The sequence below is a fragment of the Cuculus canorus genome, chromosome 2, assembly GCF_017976375.1.
Source record: "Cuculus canorus isolate bCucCan1 chromosome 2, bCucCan1.pri, whole genome shotgun sequence".
NCBI classification, from domain to species: Eukaryota; Metazoa; Chordata; class Aves; order Cuculiformes; family Cuculidae; genus Cuculus; species Cuculus canorus.
In genome coordinates, this window is record NC_071402.1 from 144,985,816 (window position 1) to 145,011,817 (window position 26,002).

General features: G+C 36.3%; 1 protein-coding gene across 1 annotated transcript in view; it reads left to right on the forward strand.

The window, feature by feature from the left end:
* ZEB1 (zinc finger E-box binding homeobox 1) overlaps positions 1 to 23,793 on the forward strand; it is a 121,230-nt gene extending 97,437 nt beyond the window's left edge. Inside the window, exons 2-9 of the mRNA XM_054057713.1 lie at positions 170 to 370; positions 5,671 to 5,733; positions 7,172 to 7,333; positions 10,952 to 11,154; positions 15,651 to 15,756; positions 17,250 to 19,060; positions 20,605 to 20,785; positions 22,737 to 23,793. Of these exons, the coding sequence (XP_053913688.1) occupies positions 170 to 370; positions 5,671 to 5,733; positions 7,172 to 7,333; positions 10,952 to 11,154; positions 15,651 to 15,756; positions 17,250 to 19,060; positions 20,605 to 20,785; positions 22,737 to 23,293 (3,284 nt within the window). The 3' untranslated portion in view covers positions 23,294 to 23,793. The remainder of the gene's footprint in view (positions 1 to 169; positions 371 to 5,670; positions 5,734 to 7,171; positions 7,334 to 10,951; positions 11,155 to 15,650; positions 15,757 to 17,249; positions 19,061 to 20,604; positions 20,786 to 22,736) is intronic.
* Positions 23,794 to 26,002: the final 2,209 nt, after the last annotated feature.

A 26,002-nucleotide genomic window follows, 5' to 3' on the forward strand; every position in this document is an offset into this window, starting at 1 on the left:
CCAGTTGCTCACAGGACACTGCCATCCCCATATGGAAAGAAGAAATAATACCGTGACTCCATAGAGATGTGCCAGATAAAGCATCTACCTGCAGTACTGAAACCTTTGGATTTCCATGCTGTCAATTAAGAGTATATTGATCAGTATTTTGCTTTTTGTCTCTCTGCAGTCACCAACTATAATAACGTGGTAGAAGCAAACTCAGATTCGGATGATGAAGATAAATTGCATATAGTGGAGGAAGAAAGTGTAACTGATGCAGCAGACTGTGATGCTAGTGTGCCAGAAGATGACTTGCCAACAGACCATGCAGTATTACCAGAAAACAGTGAAAGAGAAGGGAGTACAAACAGTTGCTGGGAAGATGAAGGTATGTTTATTTTCACTGATGACACAATGTAGAGAAAGCTCTGTGAAGGATTTGATGGGTCTTTTTTTGGTTACTTTGTTACTGAAATAACATGTAATATTCACAGTCAAATAAAAAAAATGCTTTCTAATGCATTTATTATAATATATTTTGTGTTCTTCATTTAATAATTGAGGCAGGTTTGGAGGTGTGTTCATTCCATTTGCATTGTTAAACAGGAGCTTCAAATCTGTGGATGCAGCATTCTCAAGGGTGGTCAGAAATTAGTTAGCTGGTTTTAGGTTTTCCATGTGTTATGCATGGCGAGTACCTGACATAGCTCCCAATAAGGTTCAGGGTGTGCTCAGCTTGGGGAGTATGCAGTAAGCCAAACCCATGAAACAAAATAATATTTAGACGTAAATTTCTGCCTGTGAGCTGCTTCTGCCTTTTGCTTTGTAAAATATAGCCAGTAAAAGTAGGTTTTAGATTATCAGTTTGGAATTGGCTATATTACTCATAATGAGTCTGTATTTTGGATGAGGAGGTAAATGTACATATTACGCAGCAGCTTTACAAACTGCAAATTCAAAATTATGAGGAATCCTTTTTTACTGTGGAATCAGATATCCTGAATTTCATATATCACAGATATACTGATTTCATAATATCACAGCATGTTTATGTTTCAGCCAAATTGGAATAAATGCATAAACTAGTGGAATGTATTTCAGAGTTTGGCCTTAATCCTCTGAAACATACAGAATATTTTCAGACATATCCCTGTTTGCAATTCTTTAGCATCCGCATTGTTAAAACTGGTGGTTTAAGACAAATTGCATGACCTCACATCTAAACAAACAGAAAGCAGTCATATGGTCCCTAACTGCAATCCAGCTGAGAGAGCAGCTGGGAGTTCAAAGAATAGCATCAACTCAGCCTGTTTTTACATAGCTGCTATTGCCAAGGTATGCTGTGCAGGGAAATGAGTATTTTGGAGCTAAATTATCGGGTAGGTAATTTTTTGTTAGTTTCTCCTATAATATCTTTGCTCTGCTGCAGGCTGTGTCTGTCAGGAATTCTAGTTACATAAATGTCTAGAGTGTTGAAATCTTCAAGCCTAGGTGTAGGAAACCCTGAAGTATAAAGTGAAGAAAAGCACTGGCTTACAAAGGCGCTGGATCAAGATCCTTGGACTGAGCATTTCTTGTAGATGTAACTACAGGTAGTCACAGAATCACAGAATCACAGAATCACCAGGTTGGAAAGGACCCACTGGATCATTGAGTCCAACCATTCCTAACACTCCCTAAACCATGTCATGACACAGCATCTTGCCTCAGACGATGTTTTGGTGTTTTTCAGAGCTCTAGACATGTGATGTCATCTTTTTTGACTCCCTATTTTAAATGTACCTTTTTTAACCTTTTAAAATATGTTTGCTGAAATGTAGCATTTGAACCAAATTCTACTGTGGTTGTAGAATCATAATGCAGGCAATGTTTCCTCTACCTTGGCCATTGCTTACGAAGACAGGCTTTCATCAGTATTTAGACAGACAAAAGATTTAAATAATTGCCATACAGGCTTGCTCAAACTACCATAAATTTCTTCTGTAAAAATTGTGTATTCTGAACCCTCTTTTGTAGAAGTCTGGAGGGTTTTTTGTTTGATAGTAAGTTTTTTTCAAATAAACTGCTTGAATTTCTGGCTACGACTGCATGAGAAAAAAAATGAAGGCTACATTAAGTTTTATGGATCTTTGATTTGCTATTGTAAAGTACTATTTACTGTTTTACAGCTTTCTTAGAAGGAAAGATTTGAGCTGAGAATCATGTCATTGGTCTTGCTTGCACATTAGAAATCTGAGGAGAGGGGTATTGAAAACATGCTCTCTCTCATCCAGGGAAAGATACCGGGGCAGGTGTCCATGCAACACTAATACCGCCTTCAGAACTGGTGATTATGTTTTGAAAACATACACTACAGCAGTTTTAGTAAGGTCGAGTAGCCCTGAAAGTCCCTGGTTTCAGTTGAATTTGACAAAATTAGTTTTTTATATATTTATTCTGTTCACGAGTGCCCAAGAATAGAAACAACACATGTAATTTTTCTTTATCAGATTAGTTTCCTTCCGTTTCCAGTCATTCTAACTGAATTTCTAAAAGACCTTTGGAACAGGTGTTTTAAGTATAAGGTGCACATCTCAAGAGTTTTAACTGTAAATGTCACAAGGGTTGAAAAAGTGAACCACATGTATCCTGCACAAGTTGTTGGCAGTGTACCAGCATTCATGTTGCAATTATTTTGTTTTATGATTACTTTTTTTTTGCTTTAGTTGAAAGTAAAACCTATGATGTCATTTGGAAAACAAACAAACAAACAAATAAAAAAAACCTGCAGGGGTTGAACTTCTTGACTTCTATTAATGCACTTAAAAGGCATTATTATGTATTGTAAGTATTTAGCAATTCCAATCTGGAACTAAGATATCTTTGAAAAACTGAAAATTTAAGAAGATTGTCCAGACCTTGAAATAACACTTAAAAATTAATGAAGGGGGTTTTTTATGTTTAAGGTCCTCCTGGAACTCAAAAATTCCTTTAACTCATAAAATTTTAGGTTGAGCTTATGCTCAGTAAAGTGGATTGTATTCTTTCAGTGTCCTGGGCTGCTGAGGAAGATTGCTATGCTCTTTTGTATTAATTTTATTTGGCAGGAAGGCTAAAAAAATGTGGTGTCTCTTTGACTGACCAGGCAATACTATAAGCTGTAAATAGTGCTTGCTATATGCATTATGTATATCAGAAAATTAGCTTTAAAGAGTTTAAATAGAAATTCTTTTGTTGAGTTTTGGAATTTATTCCCTTCTCTGAAGATAAGACTGTGGTGAAGTTTGTCTTTCTGCCTACAACCAATATTTCGATTTTGCTAGTGGTTTAAATTTCATCACTTACCCATCCAGAGATCTTTGTTGTCAGCCTATGATGCAGTGATAGTATCATGCTTGTTCACTGCCAGTTCACACTGTTGTCACTGCTTGTGATCTGAAAATCATTAGCATTTAATCCTAGGAATTCCCAACGTATCTATAAGCCTCTGCTCATAAGCATTGATGAGATACAGAAGTCCAAGAACGTATTTTACACGTATCTGATGTGTCCAGATGTAATGCCAAGATGGATATTCTTGCCCTAATGCTATTTATGGAGATTCCTATTTAAGCAGTCATTCAGCAGGTAGCTCAAATTTCTTCTGGAATTCAGAGCTGTCATTTCTCCTTGGTGTAACAGTTTCATAAGATCTGTTCCCCCATCATCACATCCCTTGCCTTTGCTACATAGCAGCTGTATGTGCAGCATGGTAATTGGGCTTCTGAGGCCTCAACTGCAAATTTGTCTTCCCATCCTGACCAGTAATAGCTATAAAGATGAAGCTCCACATAACGTTTTTCAAATTATTAGTTATTCCTACAGCATTAAGGAGTACCAACCCCTATGGCTCCTCCCTGTCTTATATCCCACTTTTAGATATTGGGAAGAAACAGCACCAAACAGAGACTATGATTATTAGACTTGAGAGGAGTTTTAACTTCACTGAGATTAATCAATAATGCCATAAATTCCTGGACATTCCCTTGGGAAGAATGTCTTTTATTTGTACTGAAGCCAATGGAATTAGCTTATAATTTAAATTTCTATGAGTTATGACTGATATTCCCCTTTTTGTCATGATTGTTACCCCCATCAGGATTCAGGATTGCTCTTGAGATATTAAAGTTTGGGTTTAAATTTGCTGTGCATGCAGTCATCCATCTTACAAATTCTGAACCAAGGTTGTAGTTTCATAAGCCAGAAATATAATTAGTTCACAATCCAGTATTGACCAATAAAATATTGACTGTTTGAGGTTTGTTTTTTTTTTAGATGACAATTAAAATTAAAGTAAGATTTAAGAGGTACAGTTACCTTTTAAGCATATCTCTTGTTTGTCACTGTCTGCAGATATAGCTTCCACATATTTGGGGTTTGTAGGATTTTGTCAAAATAGACAGAATTAGTAATCATTGCATTTGAGGAAGCTAATTTTATCTGAGGACTTAAAGATTACATAGACCTTGTCATCTTCCTTTTAAAGGAGAAATTGTCTTCTCCTGTAATTAAAATCTGGAATATTCTGGGGTTTTGACTAGTCCAACCAAAGAATTTTTCTCTACAGTGGACTAAAGTGAAGTAAAGTAAATAAAAGTGTAAGAGTTGCTGTTTCAGATGATAGTAGTTGTGTAGTCTAACCTCCTGTATCATGTCTTTTCTGCAGTGTATCTCTGAAACATCTTAGGGTTCCATAATAAAGCTATGAAGTAATGCTTTAATTTCACATATATTATCATAGCAGAGTGCTGATAAAGGACTGAAAAAACCAGGATGGCTTTCCTTGCACTCCTGCTGCAAGCCAGTTACTGACAGAAATGGCAGCAGTGGCCTTTCCCAATAGGAATTTCCAGTTCCAGGCTACCCAAGAAACAGAAATTAGGCACAACTTGGACCATGTATTGATTTGAATGGCCAACCCGTAGTGACTTAAAATTTCCATGCTGCATCCTTGAACATTCCCGCTTGGCAGGAGTTGGTGGAGCTTCAGAGGCAGATAGGCTCCACGGTGTTGGTTCTGCAGACATCTGGTACCTGCAGACTCCTACAGGGTATTGGAACTGGTATGTGAAGCACTTTTGTAGTGCACAGTTGATTTGAAATGAGGGACATGCATTTAAAATCCTTGTTTATTTAAGCAATCACAGCCTGTAAGTGGTTTCTAGACAGTTTACAAGAAAGAGAATGCATTAGGTAGCTGTTTGCAGACATGAACAGCAAATCACCAATCATTACCAAAACCTGCTAATTGGAGAAAATAAAGTAAATGTATCTGGTTTATGATACTCTCATTTCCAGAAATAATATTCCTATCAGATAGCTGCATTTGTAGGGAGGGTTATTTAAGTAGCTGACTATATTTGCTGGAGGAACACACTGTCCATAGCTTTACCTCTCTTCAGATAGTGGTTAGTGTTTAGTAGTACTTCCTTTAAGATGTTGTTTCTCTAACTGTGGAATATCTGTGTGGTTCATCTGATCACACACTACTGACATAATGTGGAGTTCATATTTCTGAAAGAACATTGTATTTAGATGCAGTTCTTCTAAACAAAACAGAAATGGGAAAAAGTGCTGAAGAAACAACTCAAGTTGTTGTGTTTGTGGCTTTTTGTTCGTGGTATTTTTTTGAAACAGTCATTCTTCATTTTCTGAAATGTACTGTTTCAGCTGGAAAAGAAACGAAGGAAACCCTGGGGCCTGAAGCTCAGGCAGATGAAGTTGGATGTACAGGTATGTCTTTGTTAGTGTAAGTCCTTTATTCATAAAGTGCTATTGAATTTTGGCTAGGTGAGTATTCTTCTGAAACATTTGTGGTTCTCCTACCTCTCTTTTTAAACTGCTTTGCTCTTCCAAGCTAGAGGTCTTAAATTGTCAACAGTACTTTAGCTCAGGGAGAATATGAGTCTGGGCTCATTTCGGATATCCTGGGTCTGGAGACGTGAGTGACTGGTGACACAGAGCAGTGCTCTCAACGCAAGGGCTGACTGCAGGACTGCTGCAGCACCACGTCTCTGAAGAGTAAAAAAAAGAAATAACACTGATCCTGTGTATTTATTATTATATTGTTATTTTGTTTTTTTTCCTCTGGTTGACAAAACTATTTAACATGTAACCTGTCCACCTCTTATTTTTAAAAAATACCTTAAACATGGATATAATGAAAACTGTAGATTTAGGCATTCTTTTTTACTTCCTATTAAGTCAGATCTCCCAAAAAAAGTATGAAGAACTACATTATGTATTACATTACAGTCTATAAATGAGAAATACTGTCTCCTGTCATAAAAAGATTCTGTAAAATTGCAAATTGACTATGTTACTTCACACCAAGTGAGGAATCGTAAAACTTCTCCTTCCTATTAAAAAATGTACCTCACATTATTAATAGTGGAGGAGGTCGCATGATTCAGTGTGCTGCGGGCAGAGCTCTCACAAAATGTTCCACCATGGTAAAAGTAATCTCTGTGAACAGTGCATTTAGGCAAATAGTTCATAGCAAATACTTCATAGCAAATATTTATCATAGAAACATTAAGTAAAATATTTAATTTATTCTTTGTGAACTTTGAAGTACAGTTCTTCATTGATTATCTTCTTAGGTTTTAAATTGGAAAATATTGAAGGATATTAACTAGATCTGAAACCTTTTTGATAGCCATTTCCGACACTGAAGGACAAGGCATTAAAAGTTCAAGTTTGTTGCATTTCAGCCAACCAACTTGATATTCAGAATTTAAATATCTTCTGGATTTGCAATAATGAACGGGTCTTACATAACAGTAAAAATTATGTCTTGAAGGCAACAAATTTACTTCTGGAAACATAAGAGCCAAGACAGTGAGCTGACCTTCAAACTACAAGGGCTAAATCATTATTAATGTTGCATGTAATATTTTTAAGGAAGTTGGAAGGAGCAGCTAAATCTCAAATTATAAAAATGCACTGAGCTGAAGAGGGAAACTGTGGTTTTAAGTCAATTTTTTAAATGTAATCATGCCATTGGCTCTCTGTTTTAAAACTTGGCACATGCCTGCATCTTAAAAGGGCTTGACCTATACTAGTATTTGTAAAGAGTTTTGAAATCCGTGGCAGTGTGAATTACTGAATCTCATTTATGTTTTGTTTAAACTCTGCATCTCGTATCTTATATTTTGTTTTTCACTCTTAGTAAAAGAAGATGAATGTGATTCTGATGCAGAAAATGAACAAAACCATGACCCTAATGTTGAAGAATTCCTTCAACAAGAAGATACAGCTGTCATTTACCCTGAAGCACCTGAGGAGGACCAGAGACAAGGCACACCAGAAGCTAGTGGTCAGGATGAAAATGGTAACTATGCCACCAGTTCAATTCTTACTGAATAAATTATACCAACTACTTGACCCATAAATTCTGTTGTATATTAGAAGACAATAATGCATACGTGTGTAGCTTTGGAGGGGAAAAAGTCTTAGTTAAAAAATTAAAAGAGGACAGGACCATCATGCAAAAAGCATTATTACTTAATTTTGTGAAACAAGACATGCACTGCGGTTCAGTCGTATGGACATCTCAGTGGTAACCTCCACTAACTGGAAATAAAAATTCAAGTTCTCATAAATGCAGTTAGTACCATTATGTGGAAGAACAGAACAAACATTTATTAAAGACGGTGGCACTGAAGCAAGAGATTGTAGTTTTACATAAGGATAATGTAGGGGGAGTTACAACAGTTTTTTAAATGTATTTCTAAACAAAGTCCCCAGAATAAGCTATTAGCTAGGAATTCTTTTATTAGGTAGCCAGCCTATGACAGGCCTAAGGATTTTTCCTGAAAAAAACAGCAATGAAGAAAAATGAAACATTGTTTATACAAAAAGGTTTATGTGAAATAAAATAATGACCCACAGTTATTTTTCTTAATGGGAGCGCATAAGGAAATACAGACGTTCCAATAGACTTCGAAAATATTATTTCATAATATAACGAGAAAGGTTCTTCTGAGTGAGATCAAAAGTCATACTTTGTTCATTTCTTCATTGTGAAACATTGAAGGCATCTTCATCATTAAATATTTGAAGGCAAAACCTGTTCAGATTGGTTTTGTGTTCTGCACTGCTTTCTGAAGTGTTTGGCTTTCATAACCTGTGAAAACTGCAGTTTCAACCAGATTGTGTTTCTGTATTAGAGTATTAAGGATTTGCTAAAGAAAGTAACATCCTACATAAGGGATTAGGAGTTGTCATGTTCCAGTCATTTAAAAAAAGCATACGTAGTTGAACAAAAAATGTCCTGGTAGCCGTACTGGAGTCTAGGGAGGTCAGTGAAAGGGGTAATGCCAAGAATTTTCTTCTGCTCTTTCAGAGTTTTTATGTTATTATAGATTTTAGGGAAAAAAATAAAAATAAAAACATTTGAGACACTTAAACTGTGGACATGACTATATACAGAAGTAGGACCTGAATTACTAATATTTTGTGTATACAAGTTTTGCAAAATTTAAGTAGGAGATATGGTCAACAGTAGCATCTTAAAAATTATAATGTAGTTGAGGCTTTAATATGTGGTTACAGTGGCCTAGATTGTCAAGTTGGTTTTACAGGCTTGCAATATGATTGCCATGTAATCATTAAAAATAAGCATTTGTATAATAATTTAAATTGAACCTAGCCTAATAAGTTCACAGGGAAGTATGCTGCAAATGGTGGTGCTGAATAATAATGTTCAATATTTTAGACATTTGGAACAGAAAATGCCAAAAAATACAATGATAGTTGCTAAAGATTAATGTTTCTAAACTGGATGACTGGACAAGAGAAGTGACAGAGAATTGGACTAGCTTTGGTAAGCCATTGCCATTTTGGCATTTATTCCAATGGAAATAGAATTTAAGTTTAACGTGCTCTGAAGTTTCCATTGAGTTGTATTTACGCTGAGATGGAATATTCTTTGTGTCAGGTAAATTGAATTGTAGGTGGAAAAAAAGAGATTTGAAGAAAAGCATACTGTGTATGTGCATGTAAGGAGAGATTAATTTTTTGACTAGCCGCCAATTCCAGGAAAAGCAGAAAGGGACCGAACAAAACAAAAAGCAGTGCAGTACAAGTGTTACCTTGCCTGTTACCATAACAAGTATAAAAGAACCTACATGACAGAGAAAGTGTTGGGGCTTAGTAAAAATGAAAACTGGTCTGACTCTTCCTTTTCCACTGTTGCAAGAACAATGGCATGTTCAGTAAAAATAAAATTAGTAAATTCCACACAAACAGAAAAATTTGTTACGTTATAGACCATTTAATCAATCTATGGTGATAACTCCTGGAAGAAGTCATGAAGGTAAATAATTCAGAAGTACTTTCGAAAGTGCTGATTAATTTTATGAGTATTAATAATGCTTGTAGTTCTGCAACTTAAAATGACAATGTGTACAAATTTGCCCCTCGTCCTTCAGAAAATAGAATGATAAACAATAAAGCCCTTCCACCTTCCTCTCTTGCTCTCACTCAGCACAGTGGACCGGTGCATTCTTACAAACTTTCCTTCTCATTTCCCTTGAAGCATGGAAGAGTAGCATCATCATTGGAGGATATCACACCTTATAAATTGACAGTTTGGTCAAATACAGCAAACTTAAGCATTTACTTAAACACACTTTTAGATAAATCTGTGAAGATTTTTTTCAATCCTTTAAAAAATTAATTTTTCAAGGCAGAATAAGTTACTGTATATGGGGGCTAAATATGTGCTGATAAGAAGGGGAGGAGTTAAATCTTCATGAATGATGACTTCTCAGAAATAGGCCTGTGAAATTAATATTCAGCTTCAATCTGATTTCATTTTGTCCTGTACTGATACATCAGTAACTTCATGAAAGCCAGCAGACTAAATTCCATCGATCACATTAGAATCTTATTATGGCCTCACATTTGATCTCTTTCCTTTCCGTCCTACAGACTGTATGTCCTACTAACAGCTACATATCTGCGTATCATAGAATCATAGAATGGTTTGGGTTGGAAGGAACCATTAAAGATCATCTGGTCCAACCCCTCTGCAGTGAGCACCAAGACATCTTCAACCACATCAGGTTGCTCAGAGCCCCGCCCAGCCTGACCTTGAGTGTTCTTAGGGATGGGGCATCCACCACCTCTCTGGGCAACCTGTTTCATTGTCTCACCACCCTCATTGTAAAAAATTCCCTCCTTGTATCTAGTCTGAATCTACCCTCTTTTAGTTTAAAACCATTACTGCTTGCCCTATCACAACAGAGTTCTCCAGGCTGAAAAAAGCTAACTCTCTCTGCCATCCTTCATAGGAGAGATGTTCCATCCCTCTGGTCATTTTTGTGGCCCTCCTCTGGGCCTGCTCCAAGAGTTCTATGTATTAGAATTATAAACCACATTTCTGATCAGTTTTTTCCAGTTCTCTTTTCATTTACAATTCTGTGTTAGGTAAAGAGAAAGAAAAGAATATTCTCCACAGTTTGCAAATATTATTTATTCTTTAGGAGCTGAAATCAGGATGACCAATAAGTATTTCACTCATCTGCTTAAATTTATAAAGGATTTGAGGATTGTCTGCAGTTGAACTAACTAGATCTACAAAGATTACTAGATCTTAAACCATGTTTCACAATTTTCAGACCACATTTTAAACTAAAATACATATATAGAAGCTCTAATGCTGTATTGGGAAGTCCAACAAACTCACTGTGAGAGGTGTTGGGTAATCATGTTGTGCTGACTGTCTCCAGTGTTCACTGGGGGAACGTACCATACTCTTGTTATTGTCATAATACTTGTGGAAAAAACAAACAATTATTATTATTCCTTCTCTAAAACAGGTGGATCTTCTAGCAGCTGCATGTTTTCTTATAATAGTATATGAAAATGTGAAGTATGTTTGTTGATGTTAATAAATTTAGAGCTTACATTTATTTAATTATTGTGCATTGTCTCTCCTGTGTAGGGACGCCTGATGCATTTTCGCAACTGCTTACTTGCCCATATTGTGATCGAGGGTACAAGCGTTTTACCTCTCTGAAGGAGCACATTAAATACCGCCATGAAAAGAATGAAGATAACTTTAGTTGCTCCTTGTGCAGTTACACATTTGCATACAGAACTCAGCTTGACCGCCACATGACATCACACAAATCAGGAAGAGATCAAGTAAGTGGCATTTGAATTAAGGCTTTAACGTCCTGTGTGACAAAGTGATTTGTTATGTGAGCAAAACTGTACAGAGCAAATAAGCCGTTCATATCAGATTATCAACATGCTGAGTTGCCAATCCTGGAGCATGCTTTTAAACTTGCTGCTGAAGCCAGACTGTTTCTGTAGTTTTGAAAGGATGAGATTGGAATTTCAAGTTGTAATACTAAATAACACAACAGAAAGGGATAAAGGTATTCTAAGGTGGGTTTCTGTGTTTCATGGGCTGACCTGAGGGCCTGGTTCCTTGAAATGCCCTCTGTGAGTTAGCCATCTGTACGAAGGTGCTGAGATTCTGTTCCCATATCTCTCCTTTTGTTTTATTCTTTTATTCCCACAATTTCCTATCATTCATCCTCCATTGAATGCTTCCATAGCTTATCAGACACATTCTGAGGCTCAGGAACCAATTGAAACTCCGCGAAACAGTCAGGAATCACCCGAGAAAAAAAGATGCAGCTTTTCCACCATGAGGTTGGAGAGAGAGAGGGGTTTGGAAATGTCTTTCTCTGAGAACAGACTAAGAAGACTGATAATTCTCCAGAGAGAAAACAGAAACATCATAGAAAGACACACAGCAGTGAATAGTGAAAGGAATATAAAGGGAAGGCACTTCAAAATTTCTCACAGCTCCAAACCCGCAGGACTTTCAGTAAACTGAAAGTCTGTAATACAGAGTAAAGAAGATGCTTTTTTTATACATCACATACTAACCTCCATTCTACAAGGTATCATTAAGTCCAAGAATTTATCAGGTTTAAAAAATTATTATACATTTTTGTACCTGAGCATTTAGCTTCATGTGTAAATTAAATAGGAACAATTGTTAAAATTTCAGCCACCCTCCTGCAGGGATTTTACTGTCTCTTGGGGTTTGGAATATCCTTGCCAGCATATTCTAACAGGGCAGGTCTTGTTTATTGAAATATATTTCCTATAAACAATTCATTTCTGTCTTGCTCTCTTATTGGCTTGGCTTCCACTTTAAAGTTACTATGGTCTTATCTAAGTTTTATATTTCTAACTATAAAATCTATGAATGTTTTTTGTATGATAATTTTTTGTAAGCTATAGCATTTATTTTCAATTTTTCCAAAGCAGCTTAAAAGCAGAAGAGTAGATTAGTTGGAAGTTCTAGAAGCCTTTCTTATATTTACATGACGTTTGAATGAAAAGGTAAAAAATACCAAGCAAATAAACAATCTCAGAAGAATTGCTAGAAAGGGAAACTTAAATTCTCTTCCTGCAGATATATTTCAGTGGACTTACACTTACGAAGGCAGAATTGTATTTGATAAATGTTGTTTCTGTGACATACCTGGAACTCAATATTACACCCATTTAAGTGATTTTTCTCTAGTGTCATAGCCAGAATCAGAACTATTATACATGAATTTCCATATTTGGTAAATTTAAGACATGTGTTTGTCCTGTCTTCAAAATTGGCTTCATGTGCATGAAAATGATTATATCTTTTTTTTTTAATGGGAAGTCTTTTCTTTTCCATAGTAAAGTATAGACCTCTTGATTGTGGGTCTTAAACAGCTGCATCTTCAAAACTTAATGTCTTACTCTTAAAGGACTTCACTTGGAAGTAGATTATTTGGAGAACTTTGTTAGGTGGTTAATGTTCAGCTTGTGACAATTTTGTAGCTGTTCTGCACGAGGAAGCAATGAGCAGAGTGTAGTGAAGGCAGCAGAAGAGATAACTCAGTGTGCCTTTCTCTAAAGAAGGGGGAAGTTTGCTGAACTGCAGCTACTCCAGCAGAGAGCTGAGAGCCATTCCTGCAGCTTCCTTTGTCCCTCCCTCCTCCCTGTCCCTGGTGTCTCTCATAGCTGCCCTGTCTGCTCATACACCACTAGCAATTGGTAGGAGATGATGCTGTGTGTGTATTGTCTGCTTTCACATGTGAAACACAGAAAAAGATGTTGAGCTGTGTGTTAGTGTTGCTTGTATTTGTTTTATTTTTTTTCTCAGCAAGCTACAAAGCACCCACAGGTGGTGTGTTAAAATTTCGTATTGCCATGGGCACCGCTGAGAAATGGCAGTTCTCAGAGACCATGGTCAAATTGGCTGTGAAAAAAACACTGATTTACCTTTAATTCCTATTTTCCAAATAATTTTTGAGGATTCCCATTAATTAGTTTCAGTTCTTTGTTATGAAAATATTTGATGCAGGGCTGTATTAGTGGGAAGTCATGGTGCTGATGTTTTTTATTTCAGTCCTAAATGGGTTGCAGAGGAGTATTTACCGGAAAAAAAAAAAAAGTATAGGACAGACAGCAAGAAAGCTGAAAAATTAATTACAGATATAGGAAGGTAAGACAAAATAGATGGAAACACCGCCTACCAGAAAGTTCAAAGCGGCTTATGGCTATGACCGAGAAAACAGGAAAACTCATTAAAATTTCAATAAGAGAAATGTGGGCTTCTATGCCTTCGAAGTAGAACATTGAATTTTAAAGACCAGGGCAAAAACATCACTGACAGATTGAATACATGCACTAGTATTTAGTATTAATATTTATGGAGTCCAGCATCTACAATAGCTGTATGTATGCTGAGATTCTTTAACTTGTATGATCTCAAGTCAAACAGTAGTAACTGATTCTCTGCAGGCTCAAGTGCTGCCCAGGTCCTCTAGTCTCGGTGAAGTTAAGTTGGATCATTAAAGTGAAATGCAGCAAGTCGGGCACAATCATCTAGAACATTTTCTTCAAGCGACTTACCTAAACAAATCTGAAAAGCGTTGTGGACCAGGGAAAGATAGCTGACAAACCCAGGAATAAGGGTCAAGTGCTAATCAGGCTAAGTCAGAGTGAAGACCTCACTGCAGAGCCTGGGAGGAGGTGGGAAGGAGCCCGAGGAGGCTGGGAGCAGTATCTGCTGTGAGGTGAAAACTACAGCTTAACCAAATGCTTATCCCAAGGGAACTGTCAAATTAGAGTACTTGGAAGCAATTTAGATGATCTTGTTTCAATTTGTCTTCTGTTAGCATCTGTATCGTATGAAGGAGGACAGGGTGTAGAACAGGGAGGGTTGATAATTTGGACAGTTTATCTCATAGCAAAGTGCTGAGACTTTCATCCGGCAAACTGCATGGCTGCGGGTTCCTCAGCTCTAAAGGCATGAATTAGAACATCATCCTGTCTTCCTATGCATTCACACTTCTCCAGCACAGATCTCAGCTCCCAGCTGCTGTGCCTTGCATTCAGGTAACAGCCTCAGCACTCGGTGGGCATCGGCTGCAGCCGACCAGCATTAGGTGTAGGAGCTCCTGGACACAGTTCACACCAGAGGAAGTTCCATGGCAGCCACCCACAAGCAGATGTTTCCCTGGAGTACATGAAAAGCTTCATTAATGACTTTATGAAAATACTTGCCCTGGTTACCAAAAATCTGCAGCTACATTTAAATGATGGTAGAGTATCTATTTGGAAAGTGAGCTCTACCTGAAAAGGAACAACTGTTTATTTTGAACAAACAATTTGTTTGAAGAGAAAAATTTCTTACACCTCTATTTTATGTTGATAATTAAGCAGTTCCAACTTCTGAAATGTATGTAATTCTCATCTTTAAAAATAAACACTCATAGATTTATACAGTTTGTGATAAAATTATGTATCTTGCATATGCATATCGCATATATACTACATATGTTTACATGTCTTTCTTAGCTTTTCCTTTTTTTAAACTAGTATAGCAATAAAGATAAATTAAAATTAATTTGGAGCTTAACAATAAATGCTCTCACAATGAAAAATATAACAAAAATAACCACAGCACTTCAGTACAAATAGTGAAGAGGTTTGAGGTTGTGCACTTGGGAAATCCCTCAATATTGTTATTTCTTTTAATTTAGTTTTTTACATTTATTTTGAGAATTAATTGTGACCGGGAGTGCCTTTGTTGTCACTGAGCCATCTTCTTTTGAGTAATCCTGTGGAATCATTTCATAGAGGAATCTGGGGCCAACAGCAAGCACTGGAAGCATGTAAACGGAAAAATCAAGTCAACTGATTAAACTTTAAACAGGCTTTTATATGCTTTAATGTTTCTCTGTCCTGCGTGACTTATTCTGTGGGTGGTGGGCTTGGGGATATTCTTGTTTTTTTCCCTTTCACAAGTAGAATTACCGTGCATCCTGGAACTTCTTACTCACATAACATGTCAGTGCAAGCTTCATTTGAAGTTAGAAGGGGCAAGTATATTTTGGGGTGGGGTTTTTTTCTTTTTACTATTCCAGATTTATTCAGAAGATAAAAATGGCTCAGTTTTAACATGACATCTAATTTGTTTCTATCTCATGCATAACGGCGAACTACCTTCAGTCTCTTAAAATTATGATTGGGTTTTTTCAGTTTTGTATTGCATTTTCTCTGTTACGATGTGAAAATACAAGATGTTTTCCAGCATCCTTTTCTATGCAATAATTACAGATTCCTTCTTACAGAGACATGTGACGCAGTCCAGTGGCAATCGAAAATTCAAGTGCACTGAATGTGGAAAAGCTTTTAAATATAAACATCACCTAAAGGAACACCTACGAATCCACAGTGGTAAATAAACCAAGCATTGTATTATGTACTAATGTTGCCATTTTTACTTTTTATAACTTGGCTGTGCTATCAGTCTTTTAATCTACGTTTAAAATACTGGTGTTTTCCTTTTTTTTAGTTCCTTTGAGACTCTAAGCACTGACTGCAGCCTTCAGCTGTGTGCAGGAAATACATAGGATAACTCAAGAGGGTTTACATTTGCAGCTTAAGCTTTGACAGTTAAGGAAAACTTGTGGCAGAAGAAATGGGGCATATGTCAGGTTTTTTTCACTTGTCTGTTTTTGTCTGTGTTTGCAAACCACTCAGCATGTTATGACCCTTGCTAGAAAATTTTGATTGATAATAATCAGAACATAACAGCTATGCTTCCTACTGTCTCTGGCTGTGTTTTTATTAAAATATATAAAAATACTAAAATAGCCTCCAGACACAGGTCTGAAATTGTGATATACTGTCACAAAAGTTTCAGTTTACAAGAAAAGTTCCAATTTGTAAGAAATTTAATATATAGTATTACCTATTAATATATAATAATAAGTAAAATGTGGTCACTCAAAAGAGATTCTTAATTTCTCTCTTTAACTCAAGTTCACCCATTGACAGAAAGTCTGAAAACAAGATTTTAGGCCATCTTTTCCTTTTTTTCAGTTGCTCAGCCATGATAACAGCAATTAAGTGCACCTCGCTTAGAAGTTCAAATTTCATTTGCAGAGGGTAGTGGCACTGTGCCTGTGAGTGCGAAAGCCTCCATCATCATACTTTTCAATCAGAAGCAAGCCAGCTGTTTAAGCTCTTTCCTTTCCTTCTGCAACACAGATCACCTGAAAAGCCAACTCGGGCTATGGGTGTAGTAACTGTATAGTTTTGTGCCTCTTACTGGCAATTTAACCTGACATTCATCTCTGAACATGCATCTGCCTTCATCATGTGTCTCATTTCTCTTTACTTAAGCTTTGTCTGGTTTTGTCCAGCGGATGAGTATTGTAAGAAGATACAGATAGAGTGTGTTTGAGCTTGCTACAATAAAATGTGCAGAGATAATTACATAATTATGACTTGCATTTATGGCATTTGTATTTTTCATTTGGTTAATCGTATTCTCATTTTTTCCATTCTTGTAGTAGTTTAGGCAGCTTTGGAAGTTAGTTGTGATACTACTTGCATAGAGTTTAATGAAATCTGCAAGTATCATATAGGCTAAACTATGTGATATGTAGACAGTTACTGGGAAATACTGAAACATATCATGATCATATGGGCTCCATCCTATATCTAGTGGTGGCTCACAAACTTATTAAAAGACCTTAGGATCAGACTGATTGGTGACATAATTATTCTTACTATTCAATTCACTGTATAAGTTTTTTTTTCCCCTAGAACTCTTCAAGAGGTCATTTTGATGTATTCTTTTCTATTTACTATTGTTTGATGCAGTTACACCATAACCTAGTAAACTGTTGCATATGCCTTTTTTCTTCTTTTTTTATCTTTAGGAGAGAAGCCATATGAGTGCCCAAACTGCAAGAAACGTTTTTCCCATTCTGGTTCATACAGTTCACACATAAGCAGTAAGAAGTGTATTGGTTTGATGCCCGTGAATGGTCGAGCCCGGTCAGGGCTAAAGACATCTCAGTGCTCCTCCCCTTCCCTTTCTGCATCACCAGGTAGCCCAGCAAGACCACAGATACGACAAAAGATAGAAAATAAACCCTTGCAAGAGCAACTTCCTGTTAACCAAATTAAAACTGAACCTGTGGATTATGAATTCAAGCCCATAGTGGTTGCTTCAGGAATTAATTGTTCAACCCCTTTGCAGAATGGGGTTTTTAGTGGTGGTAGCCCATTGCAGGCAACCAGTTCTCCTCAGGGTGTGGTGCAAGCTGTTGTTCTGCCAACAGTAGGTCTGGTGTCTCCCATAAGCATCAACTTAAGTGACATTCAAAATGTACTTAAAGTGGCAGTGGATGGTAATGTAATAAGGCAAGTATTGGAAAACAATCACGCTAATCTTGCATCCAAAGAACAAGAAACAATCAGCAATGCATCTATACCACAAGCTGGCCATTCCCTCATTTCAGCTATCAGTCTTCCTTTGGTTGACCAAGATGGGACAACCAAAATTATCATCAACTACAGCTTGGAGCAGCCAAGTCAACTTCAGGTTGTTCCACAAAATCTAAAAAAGGAAAACACTGTTCCTACAAATAGTTGCAAAAATGAAAAATTACCAGAAGATCTTACGGTGAAGTCTGAGAAAGATAAGAACTTTGAAGGAGAGACCAATGATAGCACTTGTCTTCTTTGTGATGACTGTCCAGGGGATCTTAATGCACTTCAAGAATTAAAGCACTATGAAACTAAAAATCCTCCTCAGCTTCCTCAGCCCAGTGGAACAGAAGCTGAGAAGCCCAGCTCTCCTGCCCCATCAGAAAATGGGGAGAGCAACTTATCTCCTGGTCAGCCACCTTTAAAGAACCTTTTATCACTCCTAAAAGCATATTATGCATTAAATGCACAACCAAGCGCAGAAGAGCTTTCAAAAATAGCAGATTCAGTAAATCTACCACTGGATGTGGTAAAAAAGTGGTTTGAAAAAATGCAAACTGGACAAATTTCTGTGCAGTCTTCTGGACCATCTTCTCCTGAACAAGTTAAATTAAGCAGTCCCGCAGGTAATGATGATCAAGCAGCAACTACAGATGTGAGTGAGTCCCAGAACAGCACAAATAATTCACAAAATCCCGTCAATACAACAAAATCTCAGACTTTACCAGGGGGATCGACTCTGAATGGCTCACGCAGTAGCACACCATCCCCATCACCACTAAACCTTTCTTCATCAAGAAATTCACAGGGTTATGTGTACACAGCAGAGGGTGTACAAGAAGAGCCACAAATTGAACCTCTTGACCTTTCGCTACCAAAGCAACATGGAGAACTATTGGAAAGATCTACCATAACTAGTGTTTACCAGAACAGTGTTTATTCTGTCCAAGAAGAACCTTTGAACTTAACTTGTGCAAAAAAAGAACCACAAAAGGACAACAGTATTACAGACTCTGATCCTATTGTAAATGTAATCCCACCAAGTGCCAATCCCATAAATATTGCTATACCTACAGTCACTGCCCAGTTACCTACAATTGTTGCCATTGCTGACCAGAACAGTGTTCCATGCTTGAGAGCTCTCGCTGCCAATAAGCAAACCATTTTGATTCCACAGGTGGCTTACACATACTCTACTACAGTTAGTCCTGCAATTCAAGAAACACCACCAAAACAGACCCAAGCCAATGGAAATCAGGTACTTTGATCCCTATATTCCTGTATGTTGTATATGTATACATGCTGAACTAATGAAACTCTGTCAAGATTAAGTAAATAAAATGTAAATGTAAATGTAAGCTGTCAGGTTTATTCGGCTTGATTGTTAATGAGTAGTAGGTATTACTGTTAACTCTTCTGCAAAGCTAGTTAGCTCAGGCACCTTGAATCCAGACTGACAGAAACTATATAGTTCTGTGCATGGACAAGTCAGTTCTTCAACATTTTTGGTCACTCAGAAGTGTCTTCTAGGACATTAGTGCTCAGTATTGTAAAGACAATTTAATTCTCCTCATCAAAAAGCAAAGTAAGGCCATGGCTTGTGTTTGTTGCTGCCTCCATAGCTCCTCTTCCCCCACATTCAGAAAATAAACTCTTCAGAACTTTTGGCTACTCCATTCACAATGCTCTGCTTTCTTGGCTTGTTAGAGTAGCTGAGTTCATCCTGCAAAATAAGGGCACTTTAAACAAAATTTAGATATATTCTTAACTGAAAGTCAAGTGGGTATTCATCCTCCTCCATCTGCCATTCCTGTATCCTGCCATGTTCCTGCCTGGGTACATTCAGATGTGATTTAACAGGAGTCAGTCGTGCTGAGAAATACTCATGCGTGTTGAGGCAGGGACAAAGCAAAATGGACAAATGGCTTGCGTAAAGACTCAGCGTTTCTAATTAGTTCTTAGAAACTGGCTGTTCAGGATTTTGTGCAGGCCTCTGTATATATATATACAAGATTGCTTATACGTAAAAGTTCATGAGACAGATGACATTTGAGGTAGCTAACACGTACATTATAATATTCAGATTTGATAATATACAATAAAAGTAATTCTGTGTGTAGTGATACTGCTGATATCAGTAGGAAATACTGTGCTTCTTACAGGTGAGCTTCAGGGCTTGTGGTGCTTAGAAATAGACTACAGTTATGATTTTCAAAAATTTGTTATTAATAAAACATTTGAAATCCCCAGATTTTGGGTTAAATAGGATTTGTGGTAGTTTTATGAGGAAGAGCGTAGTCAAATATGCAAATTCAAATGATAACTTAATTGTGAAAATTTCATCAAAAACACAGTCTTAACTTCCATAAAATCCACAAGGTATCAAAATATGGGTGACAAACATCAGTCGAAAAATGCAGTTAGATATCAGATTTGCTCTTCTAACTTACTGAGGTACTTCATAGGTGTGTAATCTTCTTTTTCCTTCCTAACATTACATTTATTTTACGGGCCCTAAAATATGATGTGTCAGTGTAGCTAAATCCTGGCCAACAGTCAGATTTGGACATGATTAAAGCTAGTCCCTGTGAGAATTCAGCATCTGTATAGTGGCAGGGACTACAAAGCAGAGCGTTGCGGTAGAAGATTTTTTTGACTATGGAAGTCTAAACAATTTTGTTTGGCTATTTACAGAATTGAATGAGAATAACAGAGCAGCCTCAGCTTACATTTTATAAATTGTGTGCTGCATCTGTGCAGTTTTTTTTATTGAACTCGACCTTTTTTGTAATTTTTCTTAAGGATGAAAGGCAAGACACTAGCTCAGAAGGAGTATCGAATGTAGAAGATCAAAATGATTCTGATTCAACACCCCCAAAGAAAAAGATGAGAAAGACAGAAAATGGGATGTATGCATGTGATTTATGTGACAAAATATTCCAGAAGAGCAGCTCGTTGTTGAGACACAAGTATGAACACACAGGTAAGTATTAGGAAAGCAGTTTCAGATCGTTTTTTCACTGGTAGTGTGTAACTGATATTCTCAACTGGAATCCAGTTCTCGGAAAGTGGAGGGAAGTGTAATAGTGCATCTTTATCATCAGTACTCAGCTGTCTTTAGAAAACTATGTTTTGTAGATTTTTTGATGGAACTGAAATTCTGTGTTTCTTTTAATTTGTAAGACCTAAACCCTGAACAGAAAAAGGGGAGTTTTTTCCGTCTGGTTCATGGACAATCATTTGCCAGCCACAGCCTGTAATCAAGGATTTATTACATCTGGTTTATCTTCCCTAGCTATAAATCAAGAAAAAATGAAAATTAAAATTATAAATAAAGAAAAAAAGATCATGTATGTGTATGATACTTTATATGAAAGGTAGTGTATCTATCAAGCATGATGGATTTTCAAATTGAGCCACATTTGTAGTTATCTGAAGTTAACAATCATTCATCAGATGCAGAATCAATCCTCCAAAAGAACACCCTGTTGGCTTCAATTTTTATTTTTATTTTCTCATAGTTGTTCCTTTTGGCTCCAGTTCTGGTATCTTCAGTCTTTTTTTTAATAACTGTTGCTCTCATTTCTTCTGTGATACATTAAAGAATTTTTTTGTTGTTGTTCTGTTTTTCTTAGTTCATTCAAAATATTGGTTTTATCTTATATAGAGAATTTTAAAAATTAAAAATTTCATTTTGTCTTTACCACTTGATCAAGTTTCTGAAGTTGTATTCCTTAAGACTATTTTCATACCTTTCCTATCCTGAGACTCTTGCAATTCCTCTTTATCAGAACACAATTGTTATTTCAATTCTACTTTTAAATTAAGTGCAGTGTTCAAATTCATAGAATCGTTTAGGCTGGAAAAGACCCTTAAGGACATTGAGTCCAACTGTAAACCCAACAGTGCCAACTCCACCACTAAACCGTGTCCCTAAGTGCCACATCTATACATCTCTTAAATATCTCCAGGGATGGCGACTCAACCACTTCCCCGGGCAGCCTGTTCCTATGCTTGACAACCCTGTTGGTGAAGTAATTTTTACCAGTATCCAATTTCAGCCTCCCCTGGCACAACTTGAGGCCATTTGCTTTTGTCCTATCACTTGTTACTTGGGAGGAGAGACCAACACCCACCTCACCACTTGTTTGGCTGAGTTGGCACAGAGTTGTTGATCATCTGTATAGTGTGAACAGACAACTGCTGTCTTGTTGTCTGTATCTATTATGTCTGAGCTAAGACTGTGCAAAGTTGTTTTGTATAACGACTTTGAATGTTGAAATCAAAATAACATTACTAGGCTCATGCTATGTTTATGACAGACACTAAAAACAAGGCAACAAAGTAGAAAGCTGAAAAACAGAGCTAAAGGAGAACTAAGTGCAACAAAGCAGATAACTCTAGTTGATATATATGTGGTCAGGAACTTTTGTGCATAAGGCACTTACCTGTGCCAACCACATTTTAGAGTTAATTTTCTTTTTCCTATATAACGTGGAAGAAGGATTTGGTATCCAAAAACTGACATAAAATCTTAGTTCATTTAAATTTCCATCAATGTAGAAAAGTTAAAATGGTTTTGACTTGAAGTAATATTTCCTGCAAGAAAAATGTCTCCTCTTCTAATGTATGTATATTCAACCTTTTTTGGTGATAGAAATTAGATCTGATAATCTGTTTATTCTTCTATGTTCAGTTTTCCTAAAAAAACTTACAAATTACCATGTAATTGTCACAACATACACTTGTACCCTTGTCCCTTGGGCTCACGTGAGAAACCTAGACTGAGAATGCATGTAGGAGAATGTCTTGTTAAATAAAATTATCAGTTGTTGGTAATACATTCACCAGCAGCATTTTATAATGAAGACAACAGTATACATTTTTAAAACTTTAATTACAAGATGTTCAGTTGTTTGTGCTTTATTTTGTAGGTAAAAGACCTCATGAGTGTGGAATCTGTAAAAAAGCATTTAAACACAAACACCATTTGATTGAACACATGCGACTGCATTCTGGGGAAAAACCCTACCAATGTGACAAATGTGGAAAGCGGTTTTCACACTCGGGGTCTTACTCTCAACACATGAATCATCGCTACTCCTACTGCAAAAGAGAGGCAGAAGAGCGTGACAGTACAGAGCAGGAGGAGACAGGCCAAGAGGTCCTCAGTAACGAGCATGCTGGTGCCAGGGCGTCCCCGTCGCAGATTGACTCGGATGAGAGAGAGAGTTTAACCAGGGAAGAAGAGGAAGACAGTGAAAAAGAGGAAGAGGAGGAGGAAGAAAAAGAAGTAGAAGGACTTCAGGAAGAAAAAGAATGTAGGAAATTACAAGAAGTAGAGGATGAAGATGAAGATGAAGATGAAGAAGAAGAAGAAGAAGGGAAAACTGAAGGTAACAAGAATTGTGAAGATGTAAATCAAGTAAGCAATGCAGAACCAGAAGTTATACAGAATAATGGGCAGGTTTCAGAAGAAAAAAACAAATAAAGCTTAAATGATAGTTTTTTCTATAAGGAGAACAAAATTGGTAATGAAGTTCGTTCTATATTATACATGCTTTTCATGGAAACACAGTAGCCTGCATACTGTGATTTCTGTTCACTACTGTGTAAAAAATATATATATAAAAAAAAAGAAAAAGAAAAAAAAAAGAAATCCAGGTGTGCCTGAACCTCAAACTTAGTAATTTTTCACACAGTTTTCAAAGTTAGGAACAAGTTTATAACATGAAGCAGATTAGAAAAATACAGTGACTCTGAAAGTGAAGATTTAACAGGTTGTAGGAAACCTGATTTATTAGACAAGCATCTGGCATTGTTTGTTTTATCAGTATTAATTTTCATTCTTAAGTTGATTAATTTTTAAGCTGTACAATTGGGCAATTGGGAGAGATTTATATGATTTTTTTTTTTAATGGTAAAACATTTCCTAAATCCACTTCAGTATTTTCTTATGTTTTAAAATGTGAGAACTTCTGCACTACAAAATTCCCTTTTGCAGAAACCTGTCATGCAGTTGCAAACATTGCTTGGCTACCTTTGTAAATTCAACCTAGAAGGTAGCGGTTTATGACATTAGATGTTGTAGTAGAGCATATTATCATTTAAAGTGTATTGTTAGCCTTAAGAAAGCAGATGATAGAAGAACTGAAGTTTCTTACTCGTGATTAAAAATGTAGTTGAAAAGATTGTCGTTGAGTTCTGATTGCAGGGACTAACAGTGTTAATACTGGAAAGGACAGCAAAGTCGTCAAGATCAGTGTTTGTAATTGTGTTTTGAGTATGTAGTGACAATATGAAGGATATGATATGAAGCTTTGTATCTCCTTTGGCCTTATGCAAGACCTGTGTGCTGTAAGTGCCATTTATCAGTATTATAAAGGCTCTAAGCAGCCTTTATCCAATGCGTGGCCTACAATAACTAGCATTTGTTGATTTGTATCAAACTTCTAAACTAATCATGGGGAAAAAAACACTCAGCCATCAGAGAAGTAAGAACACTGGTATATTTCATTATTTAATTATTTGGTGGTATTTTGGGTTAATACCTGACTTGCAGAATTTCTCTACAATAATTACAAGGGAAATTTTCTAATCTGCTTTATTGCTTTATTGGTTTACTTTTATTTCAGACACATACATGACGTTATCTGGCTCATAAATATTTTCAAATGTTAGTTATTATGGACCCCATTTATTAACAATGTTAGCTGATTTTTACCTATCAGTATTATTTTATTTCTTTTAGTTTATAGATCTGTGCAACATTTTGTACTGTATGTCTTCAAACCTGGCAGTATTAATACCCTTCTTACTGACATATGTACCTTTTTAGTTTTAGAAAACTTTTATATTTATGTGTCTTATTTTTATATTTCTTTATTTATTACACAGTGTAGTGTATAATACTGTAGTTTGTATTAATACAATAATATATTTTAGTATGAAAATTTGGAAAGTTGATAAGATTTAAAGTAGAGATGCAATCGGTTCTCTTGCATTGAGATTTGATTTAACAGTGTTATGTTAACATTTATACTTGCCTTGGACTGTAGAACAGAAGAATTAAAATGGGAATGTATTAATTTTACAATTGCAATCAATTCATTTTACCTTTACCCAGTTTTTAATATAAAGCTCTTAAATTTTGAAATTCACTGTGTGACTAATAGCATGATGCTCTGCAGTTTTATTAAGAGATTAGTCTAACCATAAACCTCTCATTTCCTTAGTAAGCCAAATTAGAATAATCTTATAAACAGTGTTGGGAACAATGTTTAACATTTTTGTGCCAATTTGTTCCTGTATTCATGTATGTATGTTACAAATCTGAAACTTCATTTTTAAGTTCCTTGTTACATCATGGTCATTTTCTAGTTTTTTACCAGACTCCCCATCTCACAATAAAATGCGTCAACAAGTCTGACTTACTGTCATTATTCCAGTAATTTAGAAAATGGTTATAAGGTATTTCTATGAGATGTTATTCTGACACAGTTCCTGCTTCAGTGTCGATACTTAGTTTCAATTGTATAAAGGGAGCCACAGAAGAGAAAGGGGTTGCTACCTGAGTATGGATTTGCCAATGTTGTTAGAACAACCAAGTTTTCAAAATGAACCATGTGGATTTGTGGCTTGTTTTGTTCCTCTTTTACCTATCTGATATGCAGTTCGATGCTCTCTTTCAGTAAGTGCTTTTAAAGGAAGGATGCCTACAACAGTTTTCTTGATTTGGCAGTAAGCCAACGCAAAGGTTGATGTATACATTGCTGTTGAACTTTCCAAAGGTACAGTGCCAACATTACAGATAAATAGAGTTTCAGTAATGTAAGTATGAAGGCTTCGAAGTTGTATTACCTGTGCATGTTTACAATGTTTTGCAATTTAAGCAAAGTATAGAGTCTGTTCTTTAAGGAAAGGTCTGTTCTTTAATGGTCGTTAAAAGGGGATCTCAGTTGTTATTTTTGGGGGGTTTTACATGAACATCATGTAAGATATTTTATGTTCACATATCTAAGTTTTAAATATTTCTTGATTTATAATCTCAACACTAATATATACAAAATATTTATTCCATGTATTAATTGTTTCACTTTATCTGCATTTTGCTGTAAAATATACCAAATATTGCACTCTTAAGTGTACTAGGCTCCTAACTCAGTAGTATATCATTGAGGTAAAAATGGGGAAGCTGTTT